Source organism: Brienomyrus brachyistius, unplaced genomic scaffold (assembly GCF_023856365.1).
Source record: "Brienomyrus brachyistius isolate T26 unplaced genomic scaffold, BBRACH_0.4 scaffold80, whole genome shotgun sequence".
Lineage (NCBI taxonomy): Eukaryota > Metazoa > Chordata > Actinopteri > Osteoglossiformes > Mormyridae > Brienomyrus > Brienomyrus brachyistius.
In genome coordinates, this window is record NW_026042355.1 from 423,449 (window position 1) to 436,432 (window position 12,984).

The 12,984-nt window shown below is 46.1% G+C and overlaps 1 protein-coding gene across 1 annotated transcript; it reads right to left on the reverse strand.

Annotated features, from left to right (window-relative positions):
* Window positions 1–682: 682 nt before the first annotated feature.
* Window positions 683–3,470, reverse strand: LOC125726936 (uncharacterized). Its single transcript, XM_049003414.1, has 10 exons — window positions 3,269–3,470; window positions 3,060–3,227; window positions 2,391–3,017; window positions 2,202–2,320; window positions 1,776–1,879; window positions 1,522–1,699; window positions 1,340–1,457; window positions 1,164–1,255; window positions 1,022–1,095; window positions 683–941 (listed from the first exon to the last, which is right to left on the reverse strand). Exons 1-10 carry the CDS (start codon window positions 3,443–3,445, stop codon window positions 847–849), a joined length of 1,752 nt encoding a protein of 583 aa, XP_048859371.1. The 5' UTR covers window positions 3,446–3,470; the 3' UTR covers window positions 683–846.
* Between the last annotated feature and the right edge of the window lie 9,514 nt (window positions 3,471–12,984).

A 12,984-nucleotide genomic window follows, 5' to 3' on the forward strand; every position in this document is an offset into this window, starting at 1 on the left:
ATACAATGCAACATTCAACATGGGGTAGTAAAGTGATATGTGGCAGAGTGAAGTATGATGTGGAGCAGTGGTGAGAATGCAGAGAACGCTGCAGCAGTATTAACAAATGAATAAGATGCTCATTTTTATCAGACCGCATGCTGTTCTTTAACCAGCACTTGCAGAAATCAGTATTAAGGTTTAATACCATCATCTGTTAGTGTGAATCAGTTGCTGACACTGGATTGGAATTCTGCATTTCAGTAGCAATACATGAGCCCCCTAGTGCCTGCCATTGTTAAAAATCAATGGTACACCCTTGCAAGTGCCCCAGGATGACCAAGTACTTCCATGATATGAAGGTGATGGCAAACCAGGCTGCAATGCTTCCAACCACCACATAGAGGCTGTCAGCCACTCCCCAAAGAGAGGGAATGAGGGTAGGAATCACTCCCGACTACCCTAGTCTGTTGGCACCAAGCCCTGATCCACATACAGGGAGTACCTTCCCTGAAACTGATTCCTTACTGAAAGGAACACCTTGTGTACAACCCCACCAACACATTCCATCTAAGGCAAGGAATCCCCACAGGGTGCCATTCCAGTCATAAAATCCACAGGCAGCAAGCAGTGTGATGTGGCTGTAGAATTTCTAGGCAATCCAGAAGTGTACCTGGGAGCCAAGGAATAAGCGACGACTGCACCATTTCAAATACTAGTGCTTTATTCAGTCACAAGACAGTGCCCTTGGTCTCCTGCACAACTGCAGTCACCTCATTAGGGGGAAGCAACAGCATGACAAGCAGTGCAGAATATGCCAGGCAAGTTAGGTGGCTCCTTCCATCCTGGGACCATGCAGCTTGGTCCCTATCCCTTCAGAATATACAGCTGTCCAGGCTGACTAGCCGTGGGAGGACCCTGTTGGATAGCAATGGGGCCCAGAACACCTGTGCCTTGAGCACCTGCAAGGGCAAGGAGGGAGGGTGCCTCAGTCACAGCAACACAATCCACCAGAGCATCTTTTGGTGGAGGCCAAACATACCTGCTACACCTGCAAGCCCACAGCTGGCGTCACAGCAGCCACACACCTGGTCATTCCCATCCACAGACACCCACCTGCAATAGGGAATAACAATTGCTTAGCAGCTTAACTGATCCAGCATCATAATGCTGCAGCTACTGACCTGTTAGCGGCAAGAGAGAAGGAACAAGCCTTGTGTTGGGAATCCACAGGCACAGAAGCCACTGTTGCTCTCAGGCTGCAAGTAATGTACAGCTAGGGGGACACCAAAAGCTGGTCAGCTGCCATCACAACCAGTTCATTTAAGCACAGAAATCCTGCACAAGTGCCTGTACTCACTGAGCTCCTGCCATCCTGAGAGAACCTGAAAGCATCCAGCTGAAGCTGCAGCTTGTCATCCTGCTTTCTGGGCAGGAACTGGGAGCGGGATCCTGTCACCTTGGCATCAGTCAGGCACCTGAAGGGCAGGCATGTCAAGCAGCATTGCCCAAGCGGCCTCACAGCCATACAATGTTACTCACCCAGAGTTCTGCACAAAGGCATAGCTAGGGACAGAGGTCACATCAGGGACCAAGGTGGCCACACAGCTGTCCACAAAGACACGCAGGGGCTGACTGTTGCCCACAAGGACAGAGGCTTCAATGTTCAGGACACTTCCCAGGAAGTACACATTGGAGGCCCTCTCATTCTGCCATGCATCTGCACAAAGGGCACATGCACTTGAGGACAAACCCACTGAGTAAAGCCAGATATGCTGCATGAACCCCTTGCCTACCATCCATCAGCCTCAGTGAGAAATTCAGTTGTGCCTCAGCCGCCATTGTAGCATAGTAGGGGATCCAGGTTGGCACCAGGGCATTGCTGCTCACATTCTGCTTCCTAAGGAGCAGGCATCATTTAGAATTAATGTTTCGTGGTATGTCAATGACCACAACAGTGCACAATGAAATGTGTCCTCTGCATTTATATTATGTGACATCATGACACATCAGGGGGAGCTAATTCAGCACCAGGGGAGCAGTGCTTTGGGCGGTACCTTCAGTGTACCCCAGTGGTGCCTTGCTGGTCAGGGACTTGAACCAGCAATCTTTGGTACAAGTGTGCTTCCCTAACCATGAAGCCACCACTGCCCATTTGGGTCAGTCACTGGATGAACAGCTCCTAGGGCTAAGGAACAGCAAAGCTGATGGGGCATCCTCACCTCAAATAGTGACACTCAATGCCAACCACAGCACCATTGGTCCTCACAATGGGGCTGCCATTAATACCACTGGGGGTGTAGATCAATGCAAAGCTATAGACCAGGGCATCAGCAGTCATCTGGAGAAGAGCAACGTGATTAGGACTAGCATAGCCAACATAGCAACCAATCAGAAGGAAGCCCTCATACCATCAGTGTACTTCCACAGGCCTGCAGCACAGACTGAAACCTCACTGTGCCAGAAGCATCCTGCCCAGTGGGTGCACAACCACCAAGGGTGATGTCTGAAGCATTGATCAGCTGGCCAATAGCTAGAAGGTCCTGTAGCACATCCACCATAACCGAATCCTCCCCACATACAACCCTCACACTATCAGGGTTCACTTGCATTCCAGTCACAGATTTAACCAGAGCAGGAGCAACTTGCTTGCTCAGATAGCCGGCCGCCCCCACCTTGGTAGCCCCTACGCCAACCTGATAGCCGGTCCCCCCCACGCCAACCTGGAAGCCAGTCGCCCCCACCTTGGTAGCCCCTACGCCAACCTGATAGCCGGTCGAAGCCACCTGGGGAGCCCCTGCGCCAACCTGGAAGCCGGTCGAAGCCACCTGGGGAGCCCCTACGCCAACCTGATAGCCGGTCGAAGCCACCTGGGGAGCCCCTACGCCAACCTGATAGCCGGTCGAAGACACCTGGGGAGCCCCTACGCCAACCTGATAGCCGGTCGAAGACACCTGGGGAGCCCCTACGCCAACCTGATAGCCGGTCGAAGACACCTGGGGAGCCCCTACGCCAACCTGGAAGCCGGTCGAAGACACCTGGGGAGCCCCTACACCAACCTGGAAGCCGGTCGAAGCCACCTGGGGAGCCCCTACGCCAACCTGATAGCCGGTCGAAGCCACCTGGGGAGCCCCTACGCCAACCTGATAGCCAGCTGCCACCACCTGGGGAGCCCCTACGCCAACCTGATAGCCAGCTGCCACCACCTGGGGAGCCCCTACGCCAACCTGATAGCCGGTCGAAGCCACCTGGGGAGTCCCTACGCCAACCTGATGCCAGCTGCCACGACCTGGGGAGCCCCTACGCCAACCTGATAGCCAGCTGCCACCACCTGGGGAGCACCTAATCCATTTTGATAAACTGCAGCCACTTGAGGGGTCTTCACAAGAAACCCAGACTTCAGTTGAGCTTCACAGCTGCAACCTAAAAGAAGAAGCAGCACTATAACCCCCTCATGCACTGCCATTGTCCCAGAGCTGCTAGTAAAGCACACTGTTAGGTCTGGTTTGCTTGCAGACTATTTTATAGTTGCTGAAATCATCTGCACCCGCCAGGCCTGTTCTGATTTGTCAGTATGGAATCCTCACCATTCAGCGTTAATCAGTCACTGCTTGGGCTCTAACGGCTGAAATACATTTTTCTACCAACAGTTACTTTTTTATCAACAGTTACCAGTTTGGTGCGCTCATGCTATAATTGCCCACAGCAGACATACACTGAGATTTTAGTGGTGTTTCTTGGGGGGGGGTTTAACAATTTTGACTTTTTGACATGACTGCAAATGGTCAACAGTTATATCTAACATATATTGTATTGCGGGTATATCTACAGCCTACCCGCCGCTTTTATTATTATTTTCCTTAATTTTATTTCTTTCTGACTGCTCAGCAGTGTCGTTGTTAATTGTTAATTCGAGCTCAAGGAGTCTCTCGTCACTTTAGAGGGAGCGCTGAGGTATGAGTCCGCCTGCTTAGTCACGAGGATCCTCTAGGGGCGCTACTGATTACACGTAACTACCAGACCTCACAAGGGAAATGTTCCCTGTGTAGTCAGTGCGTCGACAATGAAGGAGGCGGTGATTCGGTGAGGGTTATAGCGCCGAGTGTTGGATAAATGGCAGCGCCTGTTAGTCGTCTTGCGAACAAATCATAACTGCTACGAACGGGTGCTGTGATTAAACTTAGATGTAATACAATTTCGCGTAGATGATTTAGTGACTACGTACATTTCCGAATGTTGCGCTATGGCGAAGCACCATGGGAGCGGGTGAAACACCTGTGTTCGAGCAGCTGTTACGGTTGCTAAGCTAACGGCAGTTATTGGTGTTTTATGTGTATAAATATGAAATATGAAATATTTACGTTCATATTTCAGTGCTTTATATCATGGTCATGGTACTATACAAACGTTTATTGGCGCCCACAATTTGGTAAGCATGTAAGTTGTAGGTATAAGGTATCGATGAGCGGCATGTTGTGACGCCAAAAAGTTGCAATGTGTATAAATCCGGAGTACCCTTAATGTCACTAAACGTGTCGAACTTTAAACTTCAGAAAGTACCGCACACCGCTAGTGTCTTTTTTTCTTTTATCCACAATATCTCCTCTTTCGAAAGATGTTGCGGCTGTTGAGCTGTCCATTCCTTCACCGCCACTTCGGTGCTTATAAAACTCTTCCCTGATTTACAGAAACAGCCGCATGTGGTGTGCTCCACTAAGCACATTTACTCAACGTAATGATATATTTATAGAAAATTTGAACAGTCATCATTATAATGCTGCTAGTAAAATCAATCTTTAAATTTGTTTATTGTGTTATGAGGTTACCTTCCAATAAACCCATAATAATGCGGAAATATCGTAAGGAGAAAATTCATTTTGATTCAGTACACCTACCCTAACAAGCATTATGGACTAGCCTAGCCTACCTTAACATGCTTTGAACACTTACATTAGCAAAATAATTAGCACAAATCCTATTTTATAGTAAAATGTAGAATATCTCATTTACCAGAGTTGGGAACAAGTCCAGACATGCAAGTCCCGAGTCGAGTCCGAAGTCCTAAACTTTGATCCCTTGACCAAATATGGTATTTTATTACTGGGTAATAAGTATTTTTCCGAAATTATAAATGCTTCTTAAGAGGTGTATTTATTTGTCAGCAGCAAGTGCAACTAAACTTAATCAGAGGGAAAAAAGGAGTGCTGATGTTGAATTTCATAGTAAATATTAACCCAGTACAGCAGCATTATTTTTGTTGCTGTCCTTTTTTGTTATACTCAAGCTCATCTCATACTGAACCATCCATCCATTTTCCAAACCGTGCATCCTACTGGGTCGCGGAGTGTCCGGAGACAATCCCGGAAGCAATGGGCACGAGGCAGGGACCAACCCAGGATGGGGGGCCAGCCCATCGCAGGGCACACTCACACACCATTCACTGACGCATGCACTCCTATGGGCAACTTAGCAACTCCAATTAGCCTCAGCATGTTTTTCGACTGGGGGGGGAAACCGGAGTACCCGCAGGAAACCCCACGACGACATGGGGAGAACATGCAAACTCCGCACACATGTGACCCAGGCAGAGACAACAGTGCTAACCATTGCACCACCATGCCGCCATTGCGCCACCATTTAATACTTATTAAATAAAACATTAAAATACTGTTAATTTAAAGTGACACTATATGTAGCTGCACGTTTTATGTGTAAGTTAAATAAAAATGTTAAAAAAATTGATGCTTTCTAGAATATAGTTATCGTAAGGAGAAAATCCATTTTAACACAGTACACCTACCCTAACAAGCATTATGGACTAGCCTAGCCTACCTTAAAAACATGCTTTGAAAGGTTACATTAGCCTACAATTGTGCAAAATTAATGCCAATCCTATTTTATAACAAAATGTCAAATGTCCCATTTAAGTTATTGAACAACATGCTGAAAATCAAAAACATTCCCCATCGCAAGGTCAAAACAGACCATCGTAACCTGGGAAGCATATGTAGTGCTGATCCAAATGCTAGAAATGGACGACCAGATTGAAAATGTAAAATTGCACAGATTCTTTTGATCAGAGGAATCATTAGCACCATTTCTTGCTGTGACCACTGTAGTTTGTTGTAAATGTACACAGTATTTTTTACTGTAAGACAGGATATTGCACGTTTCCCTGATTGATTTGAAAGGGAAACATTGCATGACAAGCACAAAGTTCTTAGCCACTAAAATCAAGGTGGACTGTCACACATCTAGGATGTGCCTTTGCTTGATGCAGCAAGTGTTGACAGAAAATACTGCAGGTATGTTTGATTCATAGCGAATTGTGTGCACGAGTCGTTGTGCTCCACCTCCTCATACTCAGTTGGTCTCTGCTTCAAGCGCCAGCAACAGTTTAATGTTTTGTCCAAAATGTTCCTACAGTTGCACTGCACCATTTCAAAATGTGTAAACTATTTCACGGTATCTTTTCTTTATATTCTACATTTATGCATCCGAAAATTTTTCTATAAATTTTTGTGCAAATGTTTCATGGTTCTTTTGCTCACATACAGTCTTTATAAATGAGGCCCCTAGTTCCTGGTTCCAGGTTCCAGGGCGGTCTCAATGTAACATTACCTGTTCAACGCAAAATCACACCTGCTAAAATGGGTATTTATGATTTCTCCACAGGACACAAAACATATCCATTTGTCATACAAAACTGCAACAAATGAAGTTCTGTTAGTACTAGGCCCGTAAGTCCCAGTTCTTTGGGTGCTACAACAGCTAACTACCCTTCACAACCAGCTTGCTCTGACCTACAGAGTGGTAGAGGTGTAAAGCAATTCACCCACAGGGATCAATAACACATCATTTATTAATATTTACTTAGTGTTCATTATTATTGAATGGTACTTAATTTCTTATAAAGTTCAATTATGAAATAAAACTGCAAAAGTGTAAAAAACTCAATTTTACTATATATATATACACACCAGAGTACCTGGAGAAAACCCCACGACGACATGGGGAGAACATGCAAACTCCGCACACATGTGACCCAGGCAGAGACTCGAACCTGGGTCCTAGAGGTGCGAGGCAACAGTGCTAACCACTGCACCACCATGCCGCCCCACACACTTTTGCAGTTTTATTTCATAATTGAACTTTATAAGAAATTAAGTACCATTCAATAATAATGAACACTAAGTAAATATTAATAAATGATGTGTATTTACACTTGCTCTGGATATTGTTCATTGTATCCTTACACACTGCTGTTTTGTTTTTTGTTTTCTTTTTACACTACTTGAGAGACAACATCTACCGGAATCAAATTCCTTGTATGTGCTTGCACATACTTGGCCAATAAACACGATTCTGATTCTGATTCTGATTCTGATATATGTCATGACCCGGCTCGTCGGCTCCTCGTGTGCCACACCCCCTGATTACCCACGTGTGCTTCCCTGATCGTCTCCATCTGGGTCTGCTTATTTTGATTAGTCACATCCTATTTAAGTCCTGGTCTTACCTGTTCCTCTTGTCCGTCATTGTGGATCTCTTGTGGTTATGGTGTGGTTTCGTGTTGTTCTATGGTCCCAGTTCCCTAATTAAACCCGTAGTTTGCCCGATTTTGTCCGTCTCACCTAGTCTTTGCACGCCTGCCCGCACGATCACCGCTGCTCTGCTCGCCCCAGATCGTGACTTTATATATATATATATATACACACACACACACAGTGAATTCAGTCAGGTCAGTGAATTCAAGCATGGTACTGCGATAGGATGCCACCTGTGCAATAAGTCCATCTGTGAGATTTCCTAGCTACTAAATATTCCACACTGAACTGTTAGTTGTATTTTACCAAAGTGGAAAAATTGGGAACAACAGCAAATCAGCCATGAAGTGGTAGGCCACATAAAATCACATCACAGTTCGGGCTTGTTTGAGGAGCTGTCTGTATGCTGGGTAAAGGAATGGAGACCGTCCAAAGTGGGGACCAGGTACAACCTTGTACGCCTCCTTCACATTGCTATACATGTATGTTTTTTTCCCATGTAGGAAATGTAAGGTGTTGTTGGTATGCTGGTATCACAGTCCCTAAGTTACAATGATTAAAATCACCAGTTACTGTAAACACTGTATCATTATGTTTGTTTTCTTGTGCGCTTATAGCCTCATTCAATGTGCCCAATGCTGCCGTGCAGTTTGCATATGGAGGAATGTAAACAGGCAGAATGAAAGCAGCGTTAAACTTCCTAGGCCAATAAAATTGTCCGCATTTCAGCATTCAGTGCTCCACATCAATTGAACAGTGTTTACATCACTTGAAAAGTGACAGTCTGAGTACCACTGGTTGTTGATGTAAATGCAGATTCCCCCCCCCTACTGAGTTTGCCAGATACTACTGTGCAGTCCCTGTGATGAATGGAGTGAGTCTGTAGCCGGACAGCTGCTTCTACAATATTGTCCTACAGCTATGTTTCAGTGAAAATCAGTTTTTAATTCTTAATCCTAGTCCCAAGTTCATCCATATTATTTTCGAGAGATCGAATATTAGCAAGCAGAAGGCTAGGGAGAGCTGGTCTGATACATACCTCTAGTCTTAGTTTAACATGTAGCCCTACCTCTCAGCTCTGCTGCAAGTGGGCTCTGCCTGCAAGATTTCTGACAGAGGGGATAATCCAAATCTGGCAGATTAAGAATAATATTGTGAAGTTGTATACCAATCTCTACCTCAGTGTCCTCTCTAAGATGCCAAATAGTCTACCTGCTGGGGAAACCTCTGAATGCTTAGGTTCACCCATTCCTACTGCAGGCACAAGCAGACTGATGGGATGTGCCAGAGATGTGGTCAGAGCATGGCTGCATAGTAATGATACTGTCACTGCCACTGGGGATGTGGATGCAGTCCTTAGTATCCTGAAGCAGTATTCTTATTTGACTGTGCATTCTGGGATGCCTCCAGCAGATTTTTGTTCAACCAAGTCAGATGCTAGGGAGGATCCTCTGGACTATTGGATTAGGCTGAATGAGGCAGCAGATGATGCCAAGGGGTTTATTACATGAGAGGTTAGGGCACTGCCATGTCTATTAGAAATTGCTCTGTAGGAATATCTTATTAATGCTTTTACATTTATCTGATGCTTTGATCCAAAGCAGCTTACATCCATCCATCCATCCATTTTCCAAACCGCTTATCCTACTGGGTCGCGGGGATCCGGAGCCTATCCCGGAAGCAATGGGCACGAGGCAGGGAACAACCCAGGATGGGGGGCCAGCCCATCGCAGGGCACACTCACACACCATTCACTCACACAGGCACACCTACGGGCAATTTAGTAACTCCAATTAACCTCAGCATGTTTTTGGATTGTGGGGGGAAACCGGAGTACACGGAGGAAACCCCACGACGACATGGGGAGAACATGCAAACTCCACACACATGTGACCCAGGCTTGAACCCGGGTCCCAGAGGTGTGAGGCAACAGTGCTAACCACTGCACCACCATGCCGCCCCTAAGCAGCTTACAGTAGATGAGTATTTATGTCTGCTCCCTGGGACTCAAAGCCCTTTAGTGCCCCGGTGTCTCAGCATATGGTCGCTGCTGATCCTGGTGGGAGGGGACTTGTCATTGGTGATGTAACCACTACTGTCCAGCTCCTCTACCATTTGCTTCCCATTGTAATTTCTCATGTCAAGGTGCACCCTGGGGCGGCATGGTGGTGCAGTGGTTAGCACTGTTGCCTCACACCTCTGGGACCCGGGTTCGAGTCTCCGCCTGGGTCACAGGTGTGTGGAGTTTGCATGTTCTCCCCATGTCGTCGTGGGGTTTCCTCCGGGTACTCCGGTTTCCTGCCACAGTCCAAAAACATGCTGAGGCTAATTGGACTTGCTAAATTGCCCGTAGGTGTGCGTATATGAGTGACTGGTGTGTGAGTATGCCCTGCGATGGGCTGGCCCCCCATCCTGGGTTGTTCCCTGCCTCGTGCCCATTGCTTCCGGGATAGGCTCCGGACCCCCGTGACCCAGTAGGATAAGCGGTTTGGAAAATGGATGGATGGAAGGATGTGTGGGTGTGAGTATCTGTATATAATTAATAAATCATTCATATTAATCAGATATTAATCATGATTAGATAAAAGGTAGAACACTAACCTGAAGACAGGTTATGTTCAGGGAGAAATGTACACACACTGAAATAAATTTGCAACATCAACCTGTCCAATGCTAGGATATTACCTTCATCAACTCAGCCAAGTCTGTGGCTAAGAATGGCATCACTGGTTCATCAGTTTGATATCTTGTCAAGAAAGGAGTGAAGGTCCTGGTGATAGCTATGTAGAAATGTAGCTTTGCGAAGATGAGGGGGTCTGTCTGAGCAGCTTCAAGGGTGTCACACAATGCAGTTCCTGGATTTGGTAGCTTCCTCATTCTGACTGCATCCAGGTACATGGCCAGAGACGGCCACACCTCCAGGGCTCTCTCTGCTACTGGTAAGTTTTCAAGCCATTGGTGGCTACAGGATGCAAGTGGAAATTTTGCAGATTTAGTAAAAGCAGGAGTGGAGTTTTAAAAAAAGTGGAGGAGTTTAAGTATCTCGGGATCTTGTTCAAGAGTGGGGGAACGATGGAACGGGAGATCGACAGGCGGATCGGTGCGGCGTCAGCAGTCATGCGGGCGCTGCATCGGTCTGTCATGGTGAAGAGAGAGCTGAGCCAAAAGGCAAAGCTCTCGATTTACCAGTCGATCTACGTTCCTACCCTCACCTATGGTCATGAGCTATCGGTAGTGACCGAAAGAACGAGATCGCGGGTGCAAGAGGCCGAAATGAGTTTCCTCCGCAGGGTGGCTGGGCTCTCCCTTAGAGATAGGGTGAGGAGCTCAGTCAATCGGGAGGGACCCCGGATTAAGCGGAAGATGATGGATGGATGGATGGATAGTAAAAGCAGTGAAGTCCTCTCTCCTTGCTGGCACACTATGGAAGAGAATACAAATGGCTTTCAAACTTCCTCTATCTGCCATATGGAGAGACCACATTTGCTGGCATTATATAGGGTTTGAAGGCCACAGCTCCCAACCACAATCAGCTGAGTACCCTCATACTGCTCACGCTGTTCTTCATGAAGCAGTTCTAAAAACTTCCATTTTACATTTGGTCTATCCATGGAGACTGAAAGCAGCTGATGAAAAACTGAGTGTCATTTATCAAGCATATATAGACTAGGTGATCATCTATCACACATCTATCAGTCCTATGTATTTAATTCCGTATCAAAGTATGTTTCCCCAGTCCAGTCATTGAAGTCGCTACCTGTATTGCCCCGTGTTCCTAGCTGGTTTCCCAATAAATCCCTTGTTTCCCGATTCTCCGGCTTCCTACTTCCTCGATCTGTGACAACAATCAACATGAACACACCACAGTCCACAGAACCAATCTGTTGAGGAACATCCCGCAAAATACAATGCAATACTAACGAAGACATTTGTTACAATTCTAATACAAATGTAACAATAGAAAATGCTGAAACCCACTTTACCATGTTGTTCAAGTATTTTCCAATGTCCTGGGCTTATTCGGTTTATCAGTTTGCTGCAAATAGAAATTTGGAATTCTGGGGGCAATATAACTACAGCTTTTCATGTAAACGGGATTAAAACTCAATGTAGGAATTAATGGACACACAGAAAACCTTTTCTCACATGTATAAATGTTTCACTGTTGCGCAGCGTCTGGCTGTGAATGTTACATTAGTAACATTAGTACATGAGTGTATGACAGTCTCTGCCCCAACTGTCGGCAGGAAAGAACGAAGAAAATTATGATTAAAAGATTTAAAAACGCCAAACAATACGACTTAAATATATAATTTATTGTAGAAGATATGCCTACTATACATATGGTCAGGACCGCACATAACTGTATGGTACGCAAGTATGCATTCTCCGTGAACGCGCGGCAATTCCTTGCTGTAGCAGCGCAAATTCGCATGTATTTTATGCGCATTTACGCTGTTATGGCAAAAAATTACCGTGCATTTTAACATTAATGGGGCTAATTTGTACTTCTTTCGCGGCATGAAGGCTAGAATGCACAGTGATTTCTTGTCATAACAGCGCGAATGCACATAAAATAAATACGCATTTGCGCTGCTACAAAACATTGCAGCGCGTATAGCTTTAGACAGCGAATGAGTACTTGCATACCAGTTATGTGCGCCCTGCATGTGATAATTCTTGCATACATAATATAGCACCGAATTTGGTCAGCTGGTTTGTGTCACGGGACGCTCCGGAAGTGGGCGAACGCGCTGGAAAGGCGAGCGAGCAAAGAGCAGGCAAGCAGGTGTAAGCAGGGTAAACGGGAGTTTAATTAGGAAGATCCGGGACAGGAAACATAGGACGGCTACTGACATCAATGACGGACGAAGGACTCAGGTAAGACACGGACTGAAATACACAGGACTGATTGAAAATAATCAGACACAGCTGGGTACAAATCGGGAAAGAACACGTGGGTAATCCGGGGGCGTGGCACACACGAGGAGCCGACGAGCAGGGCATGACAGTTGGCATGAGATTTTCATTTCAAGACAAGTCTACTACACACGTACTTACATGTATATAATAGTTTTATTACCTTGTAAATAATATGTAGGGTTTGCAAACTGCCCCAACGCTTTTGGTGTAGCCAATTTTAGGTCCATAAGAATTATTGCTGTGAGCGTTTCAGTCTGAAAGCGCGAGTCTCGCGCCAGATGCGTCAGAGTTGGCAACCTGCTTATGGCCGAATCGAACCTACGACCGGTCAGTCGAAGCCGAACGCGGGCGAAAGTCGCCGATGAGCTGCATAGAATCGCATTGTCTGTTATGGTTGGAATGGGCGTCCATGACAACAGCTTGATTACTTTTGAATCACATGTACTTATCTTCTCAAACGTCTTTCGAGCATCTTGGCGAGTGGCTGTAGTTTGAAGAGATTTAATATCTTAAAAATGGAGAGCAAAGAAATGAG